The sequence below is a fragment of the Vicia villosa genome, linkage group LG1 (genome assembly GCF_029867415.1).
Source record: "Vicia villosa cultivar HV-30 ecotype Madison, WI linkage group LG1, Vvil1.0, whole genome shotgun sequence".
NCBI classification, from domain to species: domain Eukaryota; kingdom Viridiplantae; phylum Streptophyta; class Magnoliopsida; order Fabales; family Fabaceae; genus Vicia; species Vicia villosa.
Window position 1 is genome coordinate 19,845,471 of NC_081180.1, and position 27,008 is coordinate 19,872,478.

The 27,008-nt window shown below is 35.1% G+C and overlaps 1 protein-coding gene across 1 annotated transcript in view; it reads left to right on the top strand.

The window, feature by feature from the left end:
* Positions 1 to 2,475: 2,475 nt before the first annotated feature.
* LOC131630615 (uncharacterized) overlaps positions 2,476 to 27,008 on the top strand; it is a 59,340-nt gene continuing 34,807 nt past the window's right edge. The window contains exons 1-24 of the mRNA XM_058901394.1: positions 2,476 to 2,836; positions 3,101 to 3,182; positions 3,826 to 3,929; positions 4,298 to 4,393; positions 4,471 to 4,518; positions 5,668 to 5,718; positions 8,969 to 9,072; positions 9,204 to 9,321; positions 10,870 to 10,971; positions 11,110 to 11,310; positions 11,591 to 11,748; positions 11,897 to 12,055; positions 14,217 to 14,309; positions 14,464 to 14,815; positions 15,119 to 15,232; positions 15,407 to 15,502; positions 21,027 to 21,094; positions 21,519 to 21,639; positions 21,718 to 21,939; positions 22,044 to 22,271; positions 22,374 to 22,483; positions 24,962 to 25,058; positions 25,882 to 25,980; positions 26,094 to 26,234. Of these exons, the coding sequence (XP_058757377.1) occupies positions 2,822 to 2,836; positions 3,101 to 3,182; positions 3,826 to 3,929; positions 4,298 to 4,393; positions 4,471 to 4,518; positions 5,668 to 5,718; positions 8,969 to 9,072; positions 9,204 to 9,321; positions 10,870 to 10,971; positions 11,110 to 11,310; positions 11,591 to 11,748; positions 11,897 to 12,055; positions 14,217 to 14,309; positions 14,464 to 14,815; positions 15,119 to 15,232; positions 15,407 to 15,502; positions 21,027 to 21,094; positions 21,519 to 21,639; positions 21,718 to 21,939; positions 22,044 to 22,271; positions 22,374 to 22,483; positions 24,962 to 25,058; positions 25,882 to 25,980; positions 26,094 to 26,234 (2,979 nt within the window). The 5' untranslated portion in view covers positions 2,476 to 2,821. The remainder of the gene's footprint in view (positions 2,837 to 3,100; positions 3,183 to 3,825; positions 3,930 to 4,297; positions 4,394 to 4,470; positions 4,519 to 5,667; positions 5,719 to 8,968; positions 9,073 to 9,203; positions 9,322 to 10,869; positions 10,972 to 11,109; positions 11,311 to 11,590; positions 11,749 to 11,896; positions 12,056 to 14,216; positions 14,310 to 14,463; positions 14,816 to 15,118; positions 15,233 to 15,406; positions 15,503 to 21,026; positions 21,095 to 21,518; positions 21,640 to 21,717; positions 21,940 to 22,043; positions 22,272 to 22,373; positions 22,484 to 24,961; positions 25,059 to 25,881; positions 25,981 to 26,093; positions 26,235 to 27,008) is intronic.

Sequence of the window (27,008 nt, forward strand, 5' to 3'; positions counted from 1 at the left end):
ATATTTTCCCTTTCTTTTTGGAATAAATAAAGTTCGGTGGTGACTCTGTTGTATCTCGAACGTGCGATGTGCTCGAGTATTTTTGTGCGTCGCGACAATTTGTTACTCTACTCGGGAAATTTCCTAAAGCGAGTCCACCCTAGTTTAATTATGTCTGTGGTGTATGTTAGCTTTTAGTTTAATTATGTTTGTGTTTTTGCTCATTCTTTCTCCTATTGCCTTTATTATATTATTGTATGGTTATTCATCTGTCGTGGTCGGAACGTTATGATTGTTAGCACTTCGTGAGGAAAAGCCCACTACCCAAGCTTTGAGAAAACACCTAAGATAGGATGATGGTTGTGCATTATTGACTTGCTGAACGTAGTTTTCTCGTTGGTTCGGTGCAAAAACCCTGCCTAGAGTAGATCCTTTAAGAAGTATTGTTGGCTCGTAAGTTATTTGTGTTAGCGATAATATTTTCAAAAAAAGTTATGTAATTCTAGGGACCTTAAGTAAACCCTAAACCTATGGATTTTAAGATGATGGATGTACTTAGCTTGTGCCTCGATGCTTGTCTTCCATGCCAAAGCAATTAAAATAAACGAATCTCGATTCACCTTACAAATTTCGTAAAAAACTTTTGGGATGAAAAAGAGTTGGTTGGACGTACTTGTCCCTTTGATTCGCGAGTACTTGGATTATTGGTCGTATTTAGCTTGTGGTTTGATGCTTGTCTCCCACATAAAAAAGAATCTAAACTCATTAAACTACTTTATCACCCTCGTGCGACTTCAAAACCTTTTCATAAAATGAACAATGCTCCACCCATTCCGCGACAATGCAAACATCACTTCCACATTTGAAGACCAAACATTTTCCACTCGAATGTGATGATGGTAAGAATCTGTGCTGATCCAGATTCAGTCATCCATTTTTAAAGTGATACAAATGTTCACTTATCCATGTTTTAGGCAACAATATTTTCCGTTCGAATGCGACTTGAGAATATTTCACTAAAATGAACCAACCCATAAACATTTACTATCCAACTACGTAGCCTTGAGTTATCCATCGCACTTGGAGATACGTAGGAGCGAGACCGAAAGTCTTGTCAGGCATAATAATAAAAAATTCAAAAACACTCATTTTTTCTCTATTTTTCTCGCGTAATAAGTAGAAGATCACAATTAACATAAGCTAACATTCATTCTCAAAACTAACTAAATGGGTTCTGTTAAGTACAACGGATGTGAGGGGTACTAATACCCTCCCATTGCATAACCGAATCCTAACCCGTTTTTTGTCTGCTTGTAAGTTATTTGCGTTGATGACGATATTTTCAAGAAGAATCCATGACTCTTGGAACCGTGTCTAGAACCCGTGAGTGGATGGTTCGTATTGTTGACTTGCTGGACATAATTGTCTCATTGGATCGGCACAAAGGCCTCATTAGAGTATACCCTATCGAGGATATTGTTGGTTTGTAAGTTATTTGCAATTGTTGACAATATTTTTAAAAAGGATCAGTGACTCTAAGAACCTTCTATAAACCCTAAAGCCTACATGCGAGGAGATATTGGTTAGATGACATCTTAAAATTTTGCCGCCCTCAAAACTTCCCTACGTGCTGTTTGAAGCATTACCTTCGAATCCTGCATGACATGAAACAATTCATTGCGTTATGGCATCCCATTCCATTGCATTCTTTGCATGCATTCAAGTTGTCGAAAATTCATTTCACCTGTCCTCTTCCTTAGAGTTGTTTGTTTGCCGTCAAACTAATTCCTCGACACAAGTACAAAATCAAAGCTAACGTCAAAAGAAGAATGAAAAATCAAAAGCAACATAATGTAAGGGTTAAAAGAGAAATTGATGAATTAAAAGGAAGTGTGAGCAACCATTATGAGGCCGTACAAATTAAAAAAATACATTAAATCATCTTTGATGAACTTTCTTATAGATGGATCATAACTACTATATAAAGAGAAAAACATAAGAGAAGAGATATAGACAATTTACAAGAGAATTCAAATAATTTTTAACTTTTAAAGTAAAGAAAAATCATTATAGATCAAATAACTCGAGCATGTAGCAATATTGAATTTTTTACTGTTGTTCATCTTCACAAGATAAGAAAGATATTCATTACACATAATAAGTTATTGGTCATCTTAAATATCTCAAATTTTATTTTAAATCCCTAAAAATATTTTCTTCAAAAAGAATAGTTCATCTAAAAATTTTAATTTTAATTTTTAGTTTTTCATGCCAAAACCGTCGTTAATTCCAAGTAAAAAACCATCGCTAAAATCATCACTAATTCTATTCCTAAGTTATAAAAAACCGTTGCTAAGTTGCAAAAGAAACCAAAAATTAAAATTAAAAATTTTAGGAGGACTAGAAACATTTTTAACCTATAAAATTTTTGATAAAAGTTGATTCATAATAAAAAGATCATAGAAAAGTAAAATAACAAATTTGATTAAGGGGACCACCACTAAGCCGGTGTCAGTACCAGGTTCTTACAGAGCGCGTCCTTACTCAATACTCATAATAAACTTTGAAGTTAACCGGGACCTATATAACCAATTCTTCTCATTTCTTCCATTTTTCCATTTCTCGTCTCTTGAATTGTTGAATCTCTTATACGTACGTACTCTCTTTCATTCTTCATTCCGTTTCTTCCATCTAACAATCCGCATCTCAGGTTCTCACCGCTTTCATCATCAAACCCTAGTTCTCGCTTTTCTCTCTACATTCTTCCAATCGCTCATTTCTTCATGGATCCTTTCGTATCTCCGATTTGATCGCACTCTAGCTTCTCCGATTGTTCATCATCATGTTCGAAGCTCACGTAAGAATCATCCATAGCTTTCACTCGTAATTCGTTTTTTTCGCGCATTGATATTCAACCTGATTTTCAATTTTCAATTGATGTTTGAGTTTGCGTTTGTGTATGCGATCTTTCTTTCTAGGCTTCGGTTTGTTCAATTTGCGATGTTTCTTGAACGCATGCTTTGTATTGTTTTTGTCAATTAACGATGATGAATAGTAAGAAGAAAGAGTAAATTAGTTTGGAGACTATGCTTCTGTGTAGTGATGTTTGCTTTGTTGACAGGTACTGCATTTGCTTCGAAGATATTTGGGCGAATATGTACACGGACTCTCTTCGGAGGCGTTGAGAATAAGTGTCTGGAAGGGTTTGTTTTCTGCTATTTTCTCTCAATTTATTCTCTATTTTTTTTAAACTGAAATTATGCATTCGGAGCTAAATTAGCAGTTATGGATTGATTACATTCAACTCATCTTAGTTCGGAAATCTTCTTTTCTCCTCTTAATTTATACTCCACTTTAGAGGTGTTGAGAGTTGGAAGGAGAGTAAATTATTCTCTATTTGCCGGATTGCTGATGCCTGATGGCATATTTGGTTAGAGCATAATTTTGTAGGGCGGGCTTGTTTTTCTAAGCGTATTTTTAGCTTTGCTGTCATTGATTTGTTTAGTTTTTATTTTTTATTTTTAATTTTTTTTTTTTTGATATGCAAATGAAATTATTCTGCTCTTTGAAGTGATTTAACAACTATGTTGGTTAAGCATATGCTATGCAAGATGTAGTTTCATTAACACATACCTTTACATTTTAATATTATAAGCTTTTGCATGGAACCATATTAAATATTGCGCTAGCAAATTCCTTTTTATTGAATGAATTCATCTCAAAATACAATGTTGGCTGAAGCTTTTTGTCATGAATGCTTGCAAAACTTCACATTACTCTGAAATGCTTTTTACTCCTATGAGACAATCGATCGTTGTTATTACATCTAAAGGATCAACTCTGCAGGTGATGTCGTTCTTAAAGATTTGAAGCTAAAGTCAGAGGCACTAAATGCACTAAAACTCCCGCTTACCGTCAAAGCTGGCTTTGTTGGTACCATCACATTGAAGGTAGCATTTACCATTTCTGGTTGTCTGATAATAACAACTTTTGGCCCCTTACTTTGGATTTATTAGTCATAGTCATATATGCGTGCGTCTATGTGCGTTTTATAATTATATGAATATGAGTGGATACATATGCACATGCTTACATGCCTATTTAGCTGTGTAAAATATATGGCATACAAGCTTGCATGTTTGGTTTTGTAATTTCAATGTATTTTTTGTGGTTTACGATGTTCGTTTTTAATGCTCATCTTTTTACCTTGTTTATTGCCTCCTCATTTTCCCCCTTTTCACCGCCTCTGTAATTCTTCTTCGTGCTTTCAAATTGGTTGTTCATTAGAATTTTTGCCTCACTCTCTATAATGTAATAGGTTCCTTGGAAAAGTCTGGGGAAAGAACCAGTTATTGTTCTAATCGATCGTGTCTTCGTTCTTGCTAATCCTGCTCCCGATAGTCGGACTATAAAGGTACAAAAGTATTTCTGTTTGTCGTTTAACTGATTAATGTGTATCCTTTTCGTAATTGAGCTATTTTTCTTTTACAGGAGGAGGATAGAGAAAAACTTTTCCAAGACAAGCTTCAGCAGATTGAGGTAAGTTTCTGTGGAACTTGTGAAAATATTTTATTTAAAATCTATTTTAAGAAAGGTGTATTAATGCTTGTTGCCCAGTCGATTGTGTAATCTGTGATAGATTTTCTGCATTATAAGTGTATAAAGTTATCATGACATCTGTGCCTGAACCAAATTTTCTTTTTATTATTGTCAATCAATTTTAATGAACCTTCAATGGTGTACCATCTATGTGACTGAATGTTGGGCAGTAAGGAGCCACCATGAAAGTAAACTTAGCGAAAAGAGATGAAAATGTTCTAATTGATGAATGGATATATAAGACCCAACAGAGAAATACAATCATTTGAAAGAGGAGTTGTGTACTTTAAATTGTAGAGGCTTGCGTACCTTATGTAGTTTAGACATGTGTGGGAAGACCCATGGAAGCACTTGTAAGGAGGGTTGACTAGATGGAAGGTTGTTCCATTGATAGGAAAGCAGAGGGAAAAACAAAAAAATTATAGGCCATACCTATTATGAAAGAAAGGAAAATTTTAATGGTCTATCGCTGGACTAAATACATGAGAGGGTATTATATGTTGTTTGATCCATAAAGCTGATTCACCTAATGGGTAAAAGCTTGTTTAGGTTACACCTCCTGTTACAGATATGCTTAGCAGTCAATTGTACTAAATATACCTGCATCATGTATTTATCCTCACAACACCCGTTATAGAAAACTTTGCAGTTTCTTCTTGTTTTTCTCTCAATCCAGACACATTATTAGAGGTGTCCAAGAGATGTCAACTCAATGGCAAGAGTTTGACTTTGTAAGGGACGGAGTTCAAATCTCTTCGGATATGGTTGTAAATTGTCATTAGTGCAACTTAATTAATTATGATGTCCCCCTTCCCCAATATATTTTTTAAACACTATTAGAGGTCAGTCAGTGTAGTTTGCACCGTTATGATCTGTCTCTATTTCAAATAGTCGTATTCCTCTGAAAAGGGGAGGTCCAGAGAAGGAAAATTAAGTGATAAGCAAGGAAGTCGGTGCTTTTTCATTTTCGATACATTTTCCCTTTGTCTTTGGGCCTATGTTAAACTTCAACAACTTTTATTTGTTAAATCATCTTTTTTCTAATGTTCGTTTTTTCAATTCTTTGCCTTTTTTCCCTTGGTCATGCAGGAAGCAGAGTCAGCAACACTTGATGCAATATCCAAGTCCAAGCTGGGAAGTGTACGACTTTTTATATAACCTAGCTAATGGTTTTTAAATTCACTTGGTTTTATGATTAGTTTACCCATTTTTTTTCATGTTATTTAAAATATGGTGAAAGTATGAAAATTGGAAGACATGACATATCTGAATGTGCATGAGGTTTGATACTCTCAGCAATATATATTTCTATTCTAGAGTTACAATGAAAATAGATGCAAAAATGTAGTTTACAAGATGATTAACGTGGCTAACAGTAACACTATTCTCTGATATGCATTTTTCATTTTGCTTCTATAGAGTGAATCCAAACTATTTGGAAATGGAACGACAAATTTATTCAGCTCCAACACTCACCCATAAGTTGGTGACTAAGTATTTCCATTCCCAGCTTCAATACTATTTCTTAAAAAATTGGGCTGTACAATCTTTTGACGAGATAATTAGAAACTGTCCCTCTGAAATCTTAGATTTTGGGTTAAGCCCTAACTCAACTTCACAAAATTGGCAATATTAAGCTGCAATCAAGTCAGTGTCAATAACATTCAAGTTTCTTCTTCTTCTTCTTCTTCTTCTTCTTTCATCTGTTACCTAAAATCCTACAACTTCAAAATGATATTATAGTATATCCAAGATCCGATGAGTCACCTACTATCACGTTTATGCTATCGGGCCATACTTCATATATTCAGTTTTAGATGTAAGGATGTGGTTGAGAGTCCTACATTAAATGAGAGATGATCTGAGCATGTGTTATAAGTGAGGATAATCCTCACCTTACAAATTGACTTCGTAAGGTTGAGTTATGTCCAACCCAAATTTTAAATAAAGAAACATATAGAGTACAAATCAAACCATAATCAATCAAGCTTCTTCGTGATAACACGCCGATCTAGCTCAATAAGTTCCATTCACTGACCTCATACAAGATTATAGGCTATCTTGATTGCTAACTTATTAACATTGTTGAATATTCTCTATTTATTATTGAAGGGGGATATACAAAATTGTGCAAATTAAAGGGGGATTAAACTTATGAGTCATACTATAAAATTATGGAAAAGAGTGATTGAACAAAGACTAAGAAAAGAGACTCAAGTCATTGAGAATCAATTTGATTTTATGCTTGGGAGGTTGACCATGAACGCGATCTATCTACTCAGACGTGTGATGGAGTAGTATCAGATGGACCAACAAGACTTGCACCTAATTTTTATTAACTTGTAGAAGGCGTGTGATAGAGTTCCTAGAGATGTTTTGGGAAAGCTCTAGAGAAGAAAGTGATTAGGATTGCATATATTCGAGCTATTTAAGATATGTATGAAGGGGTATCAACTAGTGTGCGGACATAGAGTAGAGAGACAGACGATTTCTCCATTACAATAGATTTGCATCAAGGTTTAATCCCTAACCTTACAAGTCAGTTTTATAAAGATGAGTTAGGTCTAGTAGTAATACCCAATAATCACATTAAAACAAATGCCCTTGTGCATATCCTGGAAATCCGCTTCAGCCTTTGCACTAGAAAGAACTGCCACATATTTGCTTTTTATTTACTCTTTCCGTCTCATATTATGTTTCATTACAAATATTTTGCATCTCATATTTTTTGTCATTTTATACTACCCATAGTTTTAATTATCTCATAATATACCCCCTTATTTATTGTATCTCAATTGACCTAACTATTCCATAAACTATTATTAATAAGGGTGTACTTTACTAATTAAAACTACTTCATCAATAAAATTAATGCACTTAAATGATTTTCTTATGAGGTGTGTATTACCTTAAAAATACACATTCTATGAGATGAGTACTCAAATTCCATAAACTATTATTAATAAGGGTGTACTTTACTAATTAAAACTACTTCATCATGAAAATTAATGCACTTAATGATTTTCTTATGAGGTGTGTATTACCTTAAAAATACACATTCTATGAGATGAGTACTCAAATTCCTACAAGGACTATACACTAATCAGGGTAGCTCTCTTGTTAGTAGCTAACACTGGATAGTTATAATAAGTCTTAGGCGTGTGTTTGGAAAACTTGAAAATCATGGTGAAAAATCACGGGGACAGAAGCTACACATACCAAGCTTCTCAAAATCACGTTGAAAAAGACCTTAAAAGTGTGGCAGCGGTGGCCTACCATGTTATCAAACATAGCGTTAGTAATTGTATTGCCATTCCTTTTATTAAAATTTCTTCTTTCTGAAGTTCCCAGTATTGTTAAACCGGTATTGAATATACACTAACCAGGGTAGCTCTCGCTAGTCGCCAACACTGCATAGTTATAAGTCTTAATAATTGTATTGCCATTCCTTTTATATTAATTTCTTCTTCCAGAAGTTCCCATAAGCAGTGTTGTTAAATAACAGGTATAGCAGCGCTATATGCTGTACCGCTGTGCATATCAGGTTTGGAGCAACCGCAACAAAAGCCGATATGCCTTTGCGATTTCGTTACCACTGTTTTCTATATTTTTTAACTAATAATAACGTTAAAATATCACTTGAGCTGCATTGACATATTTTTAAAAACAAAATAATATAATTCTGAGTTGGTGATGAAATGGGGTTCTTATATAAACCCTACAATCCCACAACCTAGGCAACCTCTCATCTATTCTCCTTCACTTATCATCCCTAATTTGATTTTTTTTCTTCTTTTTATCTCTTTTTCCTATTGTTCTCTTTCATCTATTCCTTAGATTTTTCCAAAATATTTCCTTTCTATTATATTCCCCATCCCCTGTTTAATTCAATTTCTGTTTATGTAACTTTTTTGTGTGTGTGCCCCTTGCTTTATTTTATATATAATTATTCATTTCAACTGCTATGTGGGTTCCTCTATTTGCCCACTACGTTATCCGCTATTTCTCAATTCAGATTTTTAACGATCCACTATTTTGCACGATCTGCTATTAATAACAATGCCCATAAATTGTCTAAAAAAAAACCACTTCCCATAAATGAACTTCTCTTGAACAAACTTGCAATGAATACAATGTTTGTGTGAAACAAATAGATTAATTTCCCAACTAATCATTGATACCTTTCCTCATCCAGTGCTGCACCTTCATCTGCATTACCTAGTTTAATAGTCAAATACTCGAATATATGGGTATACTTACATTCTTACATACTATCTTCCCCGACGATTTTGTTTTATCTAAACATGATTTGATTTAGCCAGTTCTGTTAATGGAAAGGTTTCTTTCTCTCCTTCCTGCGTGCGTGTCTGACTGCTTTATTGTCGTACAGCCGTCTTCTGGAAATTCATGGCTGAGTTCTCTTATCTCTACAATTATTGGAAATCTCAAGATATCTATAAGCAATGTGCATATCAGATACGAAGATTCAATCAGGTTTGTTAATAAGTATCATTTTAATTTCTTTGATTGTACAAGTATGCATTCATATTGGCATTTAATTTAATTTTGCCACACTTTAAATTAACGAGGTTCTTCTTGCTTATGCTATTAATTGTTGTTTGCAGTAATCCCGGCCATCCATTTTCTTCAGGTGTGACTTTGGCTAAGCTTGCTGCTGTTACAATGGATGAGCAGGGGAATGAAACTTTTGATACTAGTGGTGCTTTAGATAGATTGAGGAAGGTAGAACTTTTTTGTTAAGATAGTTATATGAAACTTCTGTTGAAGGTCCACCTGTTTAAGTAAACCAAATCAAGACTTACCAAAATTGTGTTTTGATCTAGTAAAGCTTCATATCTAAATATATATTTTTATATTGTAGTTTGTACACTCGTTTTTGTTACTTCCCGTTTTAGCTTTTTGTACATAGTTGAGATTTGTTTTGCAATATTTCAGAATTTAGCGAACCTAACTGAGGTAGATCAGAATTAGTAGGAAAAGAGATATTTTATTCAAGTCAAAACCCTATAATGTTGGTACTATAACAGAAAGCAAAAGAAGAAGACCCTCCCAGGGTATTCTAAAGACCAGGTCTCTCCTGAATACTGGAATTCCCAACCAAATCAAAATCCCTCCCTCTCTCCTGTTTATTCTCATCCCCATCATTAAATTTTATTGTCTACCAAAAATTTACTAACCGCCCTTCTCCCCTTTTTGTTCCTGCTCCGTCTGTTACAGTCAACTGTCTGAGGAAACTTACTATTAGTAATAACTCTCTGTATTTCTAATGTTCTGATTCTTTTGCCCATTGAAAATACTCTTAATTGGTGTTTTACTAGTTGTGGGAAATTCCTCCTTCATTGCGATCCGCCCCTAGTCGCCTAATTGTGGCATTTGGTCTGCCTTCTTTGTAACCTCTAACACTTATATTGTGTTGGGTTTGAAGAGGTGGTCCCACATTGTTTAGAGATATGACCTAAGTAGTATTTATAAAGTTTGAACAACCTTCACCTTACAATCGGTTTTGTAGGTATGAGTTAGGTCCAACCCAATTTTTAAGATATTATTAGAGTATATCCTAGATTTGTTGTTGGGCTTCCTGCATAGTCCATGTTTCAGGCTTGTTGAGACCTGAGTGTGAAGGGCGTGTTGGAATTTACGCCTTCATTGCGGTCTGCCCCTAGTCGCCTAATTGCGGTATTTGGCTGCCTTCATTGTAGCCTCCATCCAACACCTTTTTTGTGTTGGGTTTGAAGGGTGAATTTAGTCCTACATTGCTTAGAGATATGATCTCTGTAGTGTTTATAAAGCTTGAACATCCCTCAGCTTACAAAGCGGTTTTGTAGGAATGAGATAGACTCAACCCAAGTTTTAATTTAAACTAGTAGATACCAAGGCAAATGGTATTCATAATTCCTATATTTTACTCTTCTGCCATATGGTTATACAATTTGGGTCGGAGATATAGCTTCCGGACAATTTCTGGTTGGTTTTATTTATCAGAAGATTTCAGTAGCCGTAGTAGCCGTTTTCCAGCCACTTGTACTTCCCTAATGTGACATGGTATACCATAGGATGGTGGTAGAGATGTTAACAAGTCCTTTGCTTGGCAGTTGATGCACTTGGGATGGCTTGGTTCCTTAAAAATCTTAATAGAGCATCTTTGACGTATTTTGATCTTTGTTGCCTCCACTTCTATTTTAATTAAATATTTAGCTCAAGGTCAAGGTGCCTTTTACCTTGTTACAGCAGGGCAACTCATATTGTTTGATAAATACTTTATTCTTACAGTCAGTGCACCTGGAGAGGCTAGCTCTTTATCATGATTCTGATCGGCTTCCTTGGGAGATTGACAAGAGATGGGAGGATATCAGTCCACATGAATGGATTGAGGTTATTTTTAATTTGACCAATTCTGCATTCTCATTTGATGTGTTAGATATATGTTACTGTCAATTAGATCTTTTTATCAGCACGGTATGTGACTTAATCCCCCCATTTCACGCGTTAGTTATATTTGTTCTGTACCAGATATTTGAAGATGGCATAAATGAGCCTACTGATCACCATAAGTTGGTGTCTAAGTGGGCTATGAACCGAACATACTTGGTCCATCCTATCAATGCAAACCTACAGTATCATCGTCTTGGAAACCAAGAAAGAAGTGATCCTGAGATTCCGTTTGAGAAAATTTCCCTCGTCCTCACGGATATCTCTCTTACTCTTACTGAGGTATTTAGTTTTCAATTATTTTATTGATTTCTAGAATTGCCCTTGATTTTGGTGTCAAACACATCTAATTAAGAGAAAATGTCTAGAATCTTGGATATTTCAATGTGACCGCTGTGCTTGTCTTAGGTCCTAACTTGTTTTGATATCATACTGGATATCCAATATATTTCAAGTTATTGGACAAATTACAAGTACTAAGAATATTAATTCTTTGTCACTCAACGATTATTTGTCTCCTTGAAAATACTGTTTGTTTTACTTGTTCCTTTCTGAACTCTAGGCTCAGTATCATGATTGGATAAAACTCTTGGAAGCCGTTTCAAGATACAAGACATATATGGAAGTTTCTCATTTACGACCTTCAGTTTCCATCTCAAAGGCTCCTTATTTGTGGTGGCAGTATGCTGCACATGCCACACTCCAGCGGCTGAAGTTGTGGTAATTAAATTATGGTTTTGTTGGAATAAATAGATGGCCTTTAAATGAGATATGTATTATAGTTCAGAAGTCTCCCACTCATATGGATTCAGTACTGTTGTTAAATCCTGTATTTAAAATTGATTTTACACTTCCCGTGTTAAATCAGTTATCGCTTGTCATGGGACCAAATTAGACATCTTTGTCAGCGTCGACGGCGATACGTTCAGTTATACGTGGCTTCTCTTCAACAGTCATCCAGCGTCAACCTCTTAGAAATCAGAGAAATAGAGAGGGATCTTGATTCTAAAGTGATTCTTCTATGGAGGTATTACTTTTGATGGTCATTGTGCTGTTTATCATTGATGATGAGTATATAGTTTTATGCTATAACTTGTTATTATTATTTTCCATTTGAAAAGCATAAAAAATTGTTTCTGATTTTTGTCTTCTAATTTCACAAACGCTTATATATTTTCTGCATGTGAGGTTTGAATTTAATGCAACGGAAAAGCTTGTTATGTTTGGTTTTGTAAGAATTTTTTAAGAAACACCAAGAGTTATGAAGCATGGACACTTCTAGGAGTAGGCGTGTTGCGGTGTCCGACACTTGTATGACACCTAAATGGCGCATGTCGGAAAAGTCAGACAAATGTCCCTAAATAAATGATTTCTTTTTTTGCTTTGACACTCTTTAAATCAGTGTTTGACACTTGTAAGACACTCAGACAACAAATGTCAAACAATTAAGACTTGTGTTTCAAAAAAATATAGTTTTTTTTCCTTACTTTAACACAATTTATATATATTTTTTTTGACAAATCTCACACATCTAAAAGGGTTAGACATATATTTAAGCAATGTTATCAATGAATGATTAACAACATTAATTTTGATTAGAATATTTGTGACGCGTTTAATAATAGATGAATAAATGCAACTCAGATACTATTATATATATATATATATATATATATATATATATATATATATATATATATATATATATATATATATATATATATATATGTATGTATATGTACAAGTGTCGGTGTTCTATGTTTTTATATTATCAGTGTCTGTGAAGTGTCCCAGTGTCTGTGTCGGAGTACGCGCTTCATAGACTAATACTATGTTTGCCTTAAGAATCTCCTTTTAAAAAACTGCTGAATCTGCTAAACACTTGGTCTTTTTACCCGCCACTGATCCAATCCATCCCCATAAACCTCAATTGATTGGACATATTCCATAACAAATTTGTTCCATGGCTTTTGCAACAACTGTTTTCACCTTTACATCATTGTGCAAAAATTTACAAATGCAATTTACAAGAAAGTAGTTAGGTCTGTACAATGAAATATTAATGTCGTTTAACTTCCAACAATCATTAATGTTGTTTAACTTTTCAACAAAACATTCTTATCCATAGTTTTATTTTAGAATTCTTTATATTGGGAGGTGCTCAGTATTAGACCTCGTATTAAAGAATACCGTTAGAGGAGAGAGTAGAAATACATTATGGCAGTTATGGTCAGTCATTTTTTATTTATTTGAAAGTTATGCTTTTTATATTTTAGGAGTAAATAGAGAAAGGAAAAGGGAAATTGATTATTAAAAAAGATCTCGAGGTGAACGATTTGGATTGAATGATGGTCGTGGATAGAACATTGTGGCGCAAGTTGTTCCATGTAGCCGATTCCACTTAGTGGGATAAGGCTTGGTTGTTGTTGATCCATATAGCCGACCCCACTTAGTGAGATAAGACTTGGTTGTTGTTGTTGTTGTGGTTATACCTATTTTTATCATTCAGTAAGTGATGATCCATTTGATGGAGACAAATGGTTTTTAATGCTTTTAATGATAGAGGGGAAAATAAAATAAGATAAAACAGGAAACGTTATAGAGCAAGTACTTCAAAGAAATCTAAACTACTCCCTCCGTCCAACAATAAGTGATCCAGTTGATCATTTCACACAAACTATTAAGAAAAGTTGATAAAAGTAAGAGAGAGAATGATGTTTTTACTAAAGTACCCATTATCAAGTATTGGAAGTGATGAAAGTAGTAATAATTAAAAGGTACAATTGGAAAAAATTGAATAATTTGCATTGTAAATTAAAATGGGTCATTCATTTTAGGACACTTTTTATTTCAAATGGGTCACTTAATGTGGGATGGAGGGAGTAAAAATTAGCCATGACCTTAGCCAATGGAAGCCACCACATCTCTACAATGTATGAACTTTGCTGTAGTGATCAGCTCATACTTATTTCTGGAAATGTGTTCTCATCATTGCTTCCAAGAAGTTGAAAGACTGAATCATATTATTTGATTCGATTGTTTCTAAATAGATTTTGATGTTCATGTCATTTTCTTCATCTACTGCTTCTAAAATATTTTTTTGTGCAACATTTTTTTCTTGTTTAATCAATATATGTTCACTTATAAATGAATGATAATTTGTGTCAATTTTTGTTTGTTATCTAAAGGTTGCTAGCTCATGCCAAGGTTGAATCTGTAAAATCTATGGTAGCTGCTGAAGAAAGGAAGCTCAAGAACAGTAGCTGGTTTTCATTTAGATGGTATTTGGCAATTTCACAGTTTTGCATATTCTTACCACTTTGGAATGGTTTTTGTTTTTGCATTTCAGCAACATTTTTAGGCTTTTCTGATATGCATTTTTCATAGTATAAGTCTGTACGGATAAAGATTCATTCTAGTTCAACTTTTTTGTAGGCGTGCTGACACAGAAGAAGCTTCTCAGAGTGATGCTTCTGAGGAGCAACAACTTAAAGAAGAAAGATTAACTACAGAAGAATGGCAGGCAATCAATAAGTTACTAAGTTTTCAGCCCGAGGAGGAGTTGATGGTACGATCTACAAAAGATGTGCAGAATATGGTCCAGTTTCTGGTAACTGTATCAATTGGTCAGGCTGCTGCCAGGATTATCAGTGTGAATCAGGTGGAAATTGTATGTGGTCGTTTCGAGCAACTTGATGTGACAACCAAGTTTAAGCATCGCAGTGTTTACTGTGATGTGTTACTAAAGTTCTATGGCTTATCTGCTCCTGAAGGTTCACTTACACAGGTTTGATTCTTTGCATTGTAAATTGCATACATAATTTTCTGAAATAACAATAGTTTATTTTGCAGATTTGAATAGATTGACTTTATTTTTCTCTGTATCTCTCCTTATACGCGCACACACATATATGCATGTATCTCATCCGGTTTAAACTTACATTTAAGTTCCTTTTTTTTTCCTGGCTTTACTATTAATCCTACACTACTTTAATCGTGTATTTTGTTGATAATTGAAGTCTAACAATTGTTCATTTTAGATTTTTTTGTTTGTTCACTAGTACTCACTTCTTGGGAACCTGATGTGTAGAGTGTCTATAGTGAGCAGAAGGTAAATGCATTAGTGGCTAGTTTTGTGCACTTGCCAATTGGGGAGAATATTGATTGGAGATTGTCGGCTACAATTGCTCCATGCCATGTTACGGTACAACTTCTGAATCTTTAAGAGATTGAAAAATGAGTGTTTTAATCTCTCGACGTGTTTGGTATTGCATTCTTTCTGAAGTGGAAAATATGTACTGCTTAACGGCTTGAAATCACAATATAGAGGCTTCTTTTTTCTCATTAACTTAAGAATATTTCTTACCTTTGTTTGCAGATTTTGATGGATAGTATTGACCGCGTCTTTGAGTTTTTAAAGCGAAGTAAGGCAGTCAGTCCTACTGTTGCATTGGAGACAGCTACTGCTTTGCAGGTGATTATTTCCTTGCATTTATTTTTGGCTTTTTTTAATTGAAAAAGTAAATGATTATAAAAGATGCCACTATTCGAAGGTGATAATAATGAAGAATGAGAGAGAAAAGAGACAAAAGTGAGTTGGAGTTTGTTAGAAACTGAAATGTAGTTTAATGATTCAATTCGGTTTATAGTTAGTTATAGAGATCCAACTTATTAGAGAATTTCTAACTGAATTCATAACAAAATTCTTAGTAGAATTCTGACACAAGGGAAGGGGAGAGAATTGGGCCAAGCTCAATTCTCATTACAAGGGATATTAGCCCATATTCCTAATAGCCCCCCCTTCAATTTCAGGGTGGTTGACCAAATGAGAACTTGTCAACTACTCTCAACTTGTCTCTGAGTATTATGGGGGTTTTGTCAAAATATCATCCCACTGATCATGAGCCATGGGATGTGTAACACAATGATATTCACACTGATGACTTTTTCTCTGACAAAAAAGATGTTTAACTCCATATGCTTTGTTCTAGATGAAGCACATGGTTGTGTGAGAGAGCAATTGCACTGAGGTTGTCCCATTGAATTCATGCCTTCCTTAGTGCTTAACAACCGCTTAACAACCAGGTGCCACATTCCATTTTGTTCCCCCAATATCTTTATTCTCTACAACTTTGGTTTTCGGATGCACATGTTTTGTTCATGGCCTTACACTAGGTAAAAATAAACTTACTGCAAAATCCCTCAAGTGTCGTTTCCTCGGCTACTCTCGTCTGCAGAAAGATTATCGATGCTATTCTTCAGATCTTCGCCGATACTTTGTCTCTACCGATGTTAGCTTCTTTGAGACACGTCCTTTCTTCCCTTCTACACCTGAAGAGCCTAAAAATAATGGTCAGTCCCAATCCTTCTCTCCAGAGGTCTTAACATTCACTATTGCACCGACACCGGTTTTTATACCTGCACCCGTCTCTATCTCCACACCCGCCCTCCGCACCTATCAACGGAGGCCACGTCCATCACCCATTCCTTAAGATTCTTGCACTACTCTGACGGGTTCTCAGCCTTCTCACCCACACAAGAACTACTTATTGCTCTACGCAAATGTAACCAATCATCTCGAAATCCTATTCCTATTTATGCTTGTCGTCTGAATCATCATCGATTATCTACATCCTATTATGCTTTTGTGGTTTCCTTGGATTATGTGTTTATTCCTAAAACTACAGGTGAAGCTATGTCTCACCCTGGATAACGATAACAAAGATTGATGAGATGTCTGCTTTAGACTTCAATGATACTTGGGATTTGGTTCCCCTAGCCGATGGAAAGATGGAAAAACTATAGTGGAGTGTTGATGAGTCTAAGTGGATTGTCGATGAGTCTATACAGTTAAAATTGGGCCTGATGGAAAGATTGACCGTCTAAAAGTTCGTCTCGTAGCAAAAGGATACACACAGATTTTTGGCCTTGACTACGGAGACACTTTCACTCCAGCTGTCAAAATCGCATCTGTCAGTCTTTTTCTTGCCTTAGTTGCTATTCATCAATCGTTGCTCCATCAACTAGACATCAGAATGCCTTTCTACATGGTGAATTACATGAAGGGGTGTACATGGCCCAACCACCAGGATTCAATGTTAGTGGTGATTCACACCTCGTCTGTCGACTTTGTCGATCTCTTTATGGCTCGAAACAATCTCCCCATGCTTGGTTTGGCAAGTTTAGCATTGTGCTTCAAGTAGATTTGAAGCTTATTATTCTGTCTTCTCTTTGCATTCTTCACCAACCACTTGCCTCTACTTGTTGGTCTATGTCGATGACATCGTCATCACAGGTAATGATAAGGAAGGCATTCAGCGGTTAAAACAACATTTGTCTCTACACTTCCAAACTAAAGATTTGGGGCCACTAAAATATTTTTGGGGGATTGAAGTTGCTAAGTCCTAAAGTGGTGTGGCTATTATTCAACGAAAATATACTCTTGATATACTTGAGGAAACTGACTTGCTTGATTGTCGACCTAGTGACACTTCTATGGACCCTAACGTCAAGCTACTACGAGGTCAGGGGGAGCCACTAAAAGATCCTGGTAGATATCGACGTCTAGTTGGCAAACTTAATTACCTCACATGGACCAGACCAGACATTACATTTGCAGTCAGTGTAATTAGTCAATTTGTAAATGCTCCATGTGATGACCATTGGAACACTGTGATTCACATTCTTAAGTATATAAAGAGTGCGCCATGTAAAGGATTTACTTTATGAAAACAAGGGTAACACCCAAGTCGTGGGTTATTCTGATGTTGATTGGGCATGATCACCGTTTGATAGAAGATCCACTTCTAGGTAGTGTATTCTCATTGGAGGAAATTTGATCTCATGGTCCAGCAAGAAACAGAACATAGTTGCAAGGTCTAGTACAAAAGCAGAATATCATGCTATGGCAGCAACATGTGAACTAACGTGGCTAAAACAATTACTCCAACAACTCAAATTAGGAGACATCAAGGCGATGAAACTAGTTTGTGACAATCAAGCTGCACTTCATATCGCCTCCAATCCGGTTTTTCATGAAAAAACTAAGCACATAAAAATCGAGTGCTACTTTGTAAGAGATAAGGTTTTTTCAGGAGAAGTCGTAATTGATTTGGTTCGTTCAAATGATCAATTGGCTGACATATTATCTAAGTCCCTTTGCGGACCTCAGGTTGAATCTATTTGTAACAAGCTTGGTGCATCTAACATGTTTGCTCTAGCTTGAGGAGGAGTGTTAGAATTAATTATGATGTAAATATTCTAGTGATTGATAGTATTCCTAGAATATACAACTTCCTTGGTTAGTCCTTATTCATTAAATTTAAATGTATTTATTGTAACACTAATAAAAATGCAAGTAGTGTGATCTTCCTTAAGACACACAAAATTTTCAGAATTCTATAAGCTGGGCCAAGTCTATGCCCAAAAAGAGAGCCATTAGCCAAGTCTGAGAGAGAAAATGAGAGATTGAGTTTGGTGATTAGTTGTTGGATCAAGGCACAGAAAATGAGAGATTGAGTTTGGTGATTAGTTGTTGGATGAAGGCCTTTGATGTGCCTGTTATGATTATGTCATCAACATACACAAGGACAAGAGTGCATTGTGCATTGTATGGGAGTGTGCAACTTAAACAAGGATGGATCCCATTTGTTGAATGTGAAGTGGAGAGAGAGAAGAACACATTTTAATCTGTCAAACAAGGCCCTAGGAGCCTGGTTAAGGCCATACAAGCTTTGTTGAGTTTGCAAAAAAACTTAGGATTACCATTCTCAAAACCATTGAGCATTACCATATCATTAAGAAACCTAGTAAGGAAGGCATTGTTGATGTCCAATTGTTGGATTGCCCACAACCTATTAAGGAAAGCATTATTGATGTCCAATTGTTGGATTGCCCAACCTTGAGTGACTGTTAGTGTGAGGATAGTTCTCATAGTAATAGGTTTGACAACTGGTGGGAATGTCTCATTGTAATCAAAATCCTCAACTTGATGGAAAGCCTTAGTTACCAACCTGGCTTTGTATTTGTTGACGATCCCATCAGGAATTTCTTTTACTCTAAACACCCATTTTCATTAGGGCACCAGGTTCTGCCTGCATTGCAATAAACCATTCAGGAATAACCAAAGCTTGTTTATTGGAGGTTGGCTCAACACGTGTTAGAAGAAGAGTTGGATGAAGTCTTGGTTGGCCCCAAAAGGATAAAAGAACATTAGGTTGAGTTAGGGGGGTTAGGCCAGTTTCAACTATGTGCCTATGCCTGCGTTCTTCAAAACCATTTTGATGATGAGTGTGAGGACATGTGAGTCTATGTGTAATGGCAAATTTAGCTAGGTTTTGAGTAAAGGGTCTGAACTCACCACCTTCATCAGTTTGAACAACCTTAATTCTGTGGTTTAATTGCAACTCTACAAGGGATTTAAATTGAGTGAATGTAGTTAAGGTTTGGGATTTAAGTTTCAAGGGATATATCAATTGTTATCTACTGTGTGCATCAACACAGATTAGGAAATATGCAAGTCCACATGAGGAGGAATTAACTTGCCACCCCCAAGTTGAACCTGACACCCCCTCATATTTTGAAAATTTCGAAATGACCCATGGACAAATTTGAGTTAAAAAGTCCGAACAAAATTTTCGGAAACATACATTTCGAAATTGCTGGTAAAATTATCACGAGTCTTCACCGGAAATTTTAAAATTTCCGATAAAAACTCATGGAAATTTCCGGTATTGTTTTGAAATTTCTGGCAAAAACTCGTACTTTTTAAAAATTGATAACTTTAGGCAAGAGTATAATGATAAAAGCATGCAATATTCGCTCATGAGGATGTTACCAGTGCAGGTCCCCATAAATCACAAAAGATAAGCCCAAGAGGCTTAGTGTAGGTTGCAATAGAAGGGTGAAAGGGGAGTCTGTGTGCTTTCCTTAAACAAGAAGCATTGCAAAAGTCAAACAAATTTTTATTAGGTATTTGAATGTTACAAGTTTGAAGGACATGTTTAAGAGTATCATGTTTGGGATGCCCTGGTTACCAATGCTAAATTTGGCAAAGACTAGGAGGGGTGGGGGCAATACTTGTATTTTTAATTTTATTACAAGGGAATTGAGAAGCATGACATGAATTAAAGCTATTGCTAGAGCTGGACTGAGAGGAATGGCTTGAGACATGCATGCAAGACTTGAGGCGAGGTTGGAGCAAGATTGTCAAACTTGTAGAGACCATCCCCCAAGAGAGCCTCTTAACAAGATTTTAGAAGTATCCAGACATTTAATTAAGCACACACAATCATGAAATTCAAAGAAAAATGAATTGTTCCTAGCAAACTGACCTACACTGGCTAAGTTTTTGATAATTGAGGGCAAAAGCAAGAGATTGTTTGGTTTTAGGGATGTGTTAAGATAGAATCTGGAAGAAAAAGCCATTGAGCCAAAGGATGTGATAGACAAAACCTTGGCCATTCCCAATATGGACCTGACTGCCACTTAGGTCTAAGTTGCCTCGAACGTGTTTTTTGTTCGGCACTTTCTTCCACACTTGCCATGAGTGACGTAGATGAACAAAGCGAGTCTAAGATGGTGGACAACCACCATGTGCACAAGAGAGAGTCTTGTTCTTCCCAAGCTACAAATGCAGGATTTTCAATTTGCGAATCTCAATCAGTAATAGAGAGAAATCACTCAGGGATCTAAGGTGTAACAACATACTTCACCATTTTTGTTCCTCGAAGTACTCCTTCAACCTGCTGTTTCCTCTGACGGTACTTCGATTCATCAAATTTAATAGAGATCCGTAATTTAAACGTAGTATTAGCATCGGTAGCTAAGTACATCCAAAACTAAAGTAAAAAGGTAAGGGCTTAAGGGTGAAACCTTGATCTAATTCTTAATTTTTTTCAAAGAAAATTAAATAAAATGAAACAATTATTGAATTGAAGACCATTGTAGTTATATATTCTTTCTAGGCTAACTTGTTTGACCGGTAATTGCAAGGGCAGATGAAGTTTGAGAAAGTGACTCGTAGAGCGCAAGAGCAATTTCAAATGGTTTTAGAGGAGCAGAGCAGGTATTCATTGTTATTCTCCTTTTTCTTTTTCTATATTCTTGGATGTTTTTGCTACCTCTGTCTTGCCTGTTATTCTCCTTTTTCTTTTTCTATTTTCTGGGTAGTTTTTGTTACGTCGTGCCTCTTGTTGCATGGATTCCTCCTTTTTCTATGTTCATGCCTATTAACAACTTTGAAAGTGTCCAGAAAGCCAGTGATCAAATATACTTGAATTATTAGGTATTCTGAGTGTGATGCAGCCAGAAGCTTTTCCTAAGTAATCTGTGAAGATTAAAAAGGAAATTCATTCATTTTTTTGAAATTCTCGAGTTATCCTTTAGTTCATGTTTTCTTTTTCTCATTTTGTTTTATTAGTTTTTTTTTCTTCAATTAAAAAAGTATATAATGCTCAATTATAGATTGTTGTTTCTGACTGATTTTTCAGATTTGCATTTGATATTGATCTCGATGCTCCTAAAGTAAGAGTTCCTCTCCGAACTAGTGGTTCAGACCGATGTGATAGTCATTTTCTTTTGGATTTTGGTCATTTCACCCTACATACCGCGGTATGCTTCTTTAGTTACAAGATTTTAAGTTGTGGTTATTGCCGTGGTATTTTCTTAAATTATTCAGTATTCTCACAGGAAAGCCAGTCTGATGAGCAGAGGAAGAATCTTTATTCTCGATTTTGCATTACTGGACGAGATATTGCTGCTTTTTTTACCGATTGTGGCTCTGATTTTGGGAGTTGCAGTTTGGTGAAGCCAAATTATGACGGCCAAATAGTGAACTCACCCATTACCGATAAGGATGAGAATGTTTATTCTCTGATTGATAGGTGTGGAATGGCAGTACTTGTTAATCAGGTTTGTTTGACATGCTCATCCAAACTATTCTGCTGTCATTTTCTGGATGACTTGTTACTGAGTATATTTTGTTCTTATCATGTTTCTTTCTTTGGTTACTCCAGATTAAAGTGCCTCATCCAAGTTGCCCCTCCACTCTTATTTCCATTCAAGTGCCGAACCTTGGCATTCACTTTTCATCAGAGAGATATTTCAGAATCTTGGAACTACTAAACATATTATACAAGACTATGGAAACTTGTAGTCAACCTACGTCAGATAGTTTCCAATCTAAACTTACTCCTTGGAGTTCTGTAGATCTTGCCACTCATGGTAGAATCCTAGTATGGAAGGTATTTCCATAAATCTTCGTTGATTTACTCATTGGTCATTTATTTTTAAGGTATCATTTTGTTTTTTCCAATTAATTGAAAATAAAATGTTACATTGCATAGGGAATTGGCAATTCCGTTGCTACATGGCATCCTTGTTTCTTGGTGCTTTCAGGATCATATCTTTATGTATTCGAATCAGCAAAATCCCAGAGTTACCAGCGATACCTAAGGTTTTTATACATCTTTTTCTATTTTATTTGTTGGAAATTAGTGCCAATATTTCTTTTAACAGAAAAATATTTTATTTAAGAGAAAAGAGAAAAATAACTTGTTTATGGAGTGTACTATCCTCCAGAGTGGAAAAATCTACAAAAAGAAATATGAAAAGTAGAGCCATTTTTCATTTTTTAAAACATTTTTATGTTCTCATTTTTTGAAACTTATGTTTATTTTAAATTGCTAATAAGGTGATGAAGGCTCATGTAATGAATATTTGTGATAGAGAGAAGGTGGTATGCAAACTAGGAAGAATGCATTTTCAAAAATAATGAAAACAATGTTTTGGCATTTTCAATTTTTTTGAAAACGCTTGATCTTTTTTCAAAAATTGTAAAAAAAGTTGGTGAAGAAAATGCTCTCTTATTTTTATTAGTTGAAGTTAAAATGAAAACAAAAAGCTTTGGTAATGCTGCACGATTTGTTTTCTTGTCATAAACAGGAACTTTACTTAATATCCATGATGAAAACATCATTCTGTTAAATACAAAACTGGATCATAAAACCGTGTGTCTTTCTCCTGTATAGTGTATACAATCTGTTTTCATAATTAAGGAGACACTAAAATAATTGCATAATTACAACTCTACAATAATGAGGAAATCATTGTTAATAATAAATATTATCCAATCATTATTCTACTAATCATTTAAACCTGTTTATTATTAACAATGATTTCTCATTATTGTAGAGTTGCAATTATGTAATTGTTTTAGCGTCTCCTTAATTATGAAAACAAATTGTATACACTATATATATAGAGAGAGAGGGAGGAATAATACAACAGAAAGACACAATTTTATGATACAGTTCTGTGTTTAAGATGGTATCGGTTAAGGTTTGCAATGTGGGGATTCGACCCAAGCCCATGCTAGGCGCGAGGGTGGATATTGAAGTTGTTTAGAATTGACATTGCTAGGTTTTTCCGGTGTTGGATGTATAAATGTGTTTTGGCACCCTTATCCTTTGAGCTAGTTTTTGGGATGAGATTCAAGCTCATTTAACGCATCCTATATTGGACTTATGGGATAAAGTTGTCTTATTGATATGTGGCCATGAATCTCCTGGAAATTGCAATTGCACTGAAGTACTGCACATTGTTCTTAAAATGCACTCTATTTTTATAACTATTTTTGGTAAATTAAATAATGAAAAATCGATTCAAATCATAAGGGCACATCTAATTCCTGCAATGGGTCACAAGACTACTGCTTCACAAGATTGAAGGTTTAAATAATATACATTAGTTGAAACAGCAATGCAAGGATTACAAATTTGATATGTGTTATACTGATTCTATTGAGTACTAAGTTGTCAATATTTGTGTTTTAAATATTTGTGTTTTTCTATTTTTAAGTATTTATGTATGTTGTAATTTATGGTCACTACTTATATTGTTTTTATTCTTCACAATAGCTGTCATTCGGTGTTCGGTGCTACCCGCTGCTATCCGTGATTAACAACCTAGATTGAGTATCATTACTCAAACAAAAATATTTTTAAAGATAGAGTTTTGGCCTTCTTGTTTCTTAATGGGTTTGTCTTGATGGAATTTATTTGTCCGGAGTGATCCAAGTGGTTGGGTATTAGTTTATAAATATATGTTTTATTTTCAGATTAAAAAGAGAGCAAATTAGCAACTGAAACATGGATTAAGTGAAGATTAATGACAGTTTCTAGAGTTATTTACCCTCATTATCAGCTCTTTCAAATTTATAATTTGCCTAATAGCAATTTATGTTATTTTCATGATGCTAATTTACCTTCAAACTTTCAACTGCATAGAGCCTTATTATTATTGAAGTTACTCAGTTGCTTCAATTCTATTGGATTCTCAACGACTCCATACAAAAGAGAGCATAGAAACTGGATTTTTCTGGTGTATTGCTTTAAGTTAGAAGAGCCAGAACTGTAGGATTGAGAGCATAGTAGTTTACTTCTAGTGTTAGTTAATGTGTATTTTCATATGATAAGAGTTAGTTAGTTCTTACAAGTATAGAATATTTGGATTCCTGTTAGGCACTCATATTGCAGAATTTCTTGGTTATGTTACTACGGTTACAAGTGATACCGAGATTTTTTTTTTGTTCTGTTACTACGGCTACAAGTATTACCAATCGAATCACTGTTAGTTAATGAGTTGTTAGGCCACCTACATACCTCTTGGTTCTAATGATCATTCATAGGCTTGAGAGGGTGTGATGAGATCCCATATTGACTAGAGATTTAGCCAAAGTATTTCTTATAAGGCTTGAGCGTGCTTCTGGGATAAGTCAGGCCTTACCCTAGTGCAATATTTTTGCACAGGCCAAAGCCCATGTCTTCCAACTATATTTCCCTTCAATTTTTATGAGTTTATTGTTATAATAACTTTTAAACAGAATTTTTTAAAATTTATTTTATGTATGTAATTTATTGTTTGGACTCTGCAGCATGGCTGGTAGGCAAGTCCTTGATATTCCTCCGATGAATGTTGGTGGTTCCCCATTTTGTATTGCTGTAAGCACCAGGGGAATGGACATTCAGAAGGTAAGCTAAATAAGTTCCCGCAATCTTGATAGAAGTATGATGTTTCATTTCTGAAATTATTCATATTATATTCCTCTACACTTCATCATGATCTCTCATTTAACACTTCGGGTTCTGTCTCTAAACTCGCGACACCCCAGAAAAGTTACTTGATAGTATGCTAGTTCACTAATGTGTTTGTAAACTTGAGCTAGAAATAGAGGTGAGAATGGATTGGATTGAGATAGACTTTGCAAGATTCAAATCTAGTCGGGTCTTAAACTTCAAATCCTAAGCATGGCATGTGGTTTATCATAGGCTTAGTTTTAGGTCCTAGTCTCGCCTTTTCGAAAACCTAAGTTGGTCTATTTGCCTCCTTAAAAGCTTATTTCTAACAAACATACTTAAATATGTAGTAAGACATATGTTTAAAAATAAATATTTTAATACAACTAATTTGATATATATATTTATTGTATAATTATTATAAATACATATAAAAAAATTGAATAGGGGCTTACTTGTTTTCTGCTAAACCACTATCCAAGTTATATAGCTGCGGAAAACTTTGCATATATACAGATAGTTGTGGCAGAGTTATCATTATTGTAATCATTTCAATCAAATTCAGTTTAACCTTTTCTGTATTTCTCTCAACTTATCCCACTCTAGTATCAGACAAAACATTTCTTTTGGATTATGATTTCCAAATAAAAAATTTGGGATCAAACCTCAAATTTTTGTTCAGCGGCCAGAATCATTATATTTGTAACCATTGGGAATAGATATGCTTGTTTGTTAACTTACTTGCCATGACTCTTTGAATATATGAATTTCCTTCCAGGCTCTGGAATCTTCTAGCACCTGGATCTTAGACTTTCGGGAAGAAGAGGAGAAGGGTTTATGGTTCAAAGGACTCATCCAAGCTACATATCAAGCCTCTGTAAGACAGCCTTAGTATATGCTTTTTTCTCATTCATTTTGCTTTGGCAAGATATTATTTCCTTGATCTTCATAGTTTATTTCATAAATGTATACATTTTGCATTGCATGCAGACGCCACCATCAGTCGATGTGCTAGGTAACTCAGAGGGTGTTGCTGCTTCCTACAACGCTCTTAATACCACAAATTCAAAAACAGCCGACATTGTTATAAATGGGGCATTGATGGAAGCCAAGTTGTTTATATATGGAAAGGTTTGATAAATTCCTTTTAAGGCTTTATCTGTTAAAAACATGGGGAGTGATTAGTTTGTAATATGCGCATGAGCGCACACATGCACATATCTCTTTCATGTTGTTACTTTTTATTCCATTTGCAAACTATGCCTATTCAGTATTGAATCAAGAGAGAGAAAGAGCTTTTGAGTAAAACTGTTAAAGTTAGTTTTAATATGTATTTATCTACTGATTACAACCTTGATTACAACCTTATTTATAGCTGAATCTTGTAAGATAAATATCAATTGCCATCAATGAACTAATTTGCAAAGTATCAATAAATCCTGATGATTCTGAATACAGGCTTGGCATTTATAATGCTAGTAGCATAGCTAACTGTTGGACTTTCCGCCTTAATTGCGGTCCGCCCCTAGTCGCCTTAATTGCGGCACTTTGGCTCGCCTTCATTGCAGCCCCTAACACCTTGATTGTGTTAGCTTTGGAGGGGTGAATTTAGTTCCACATTGCTTAGAGATATGACCTGTTTGTGTTTATAAGCGGGGACAATCCTCACCCTACAAGCCGGTTTTGTAGGAAAGAGTTAGGCCCAACCCAAATTCTGAGACTAACACTAACAAAAAGGTAGTTATGGCAATTGTCAGCCAACTAATCAAAACAAACTAAAACAATAATGAATATTTTAGGAAACTCATTAGCAGATATTAAGACATATGTTGATGTGTTTCACATGCTCTATCAGGTGATGACTTAATTTAAGTTAAGTCAGGTAAGTGTTTCCAAAGAGAGAGT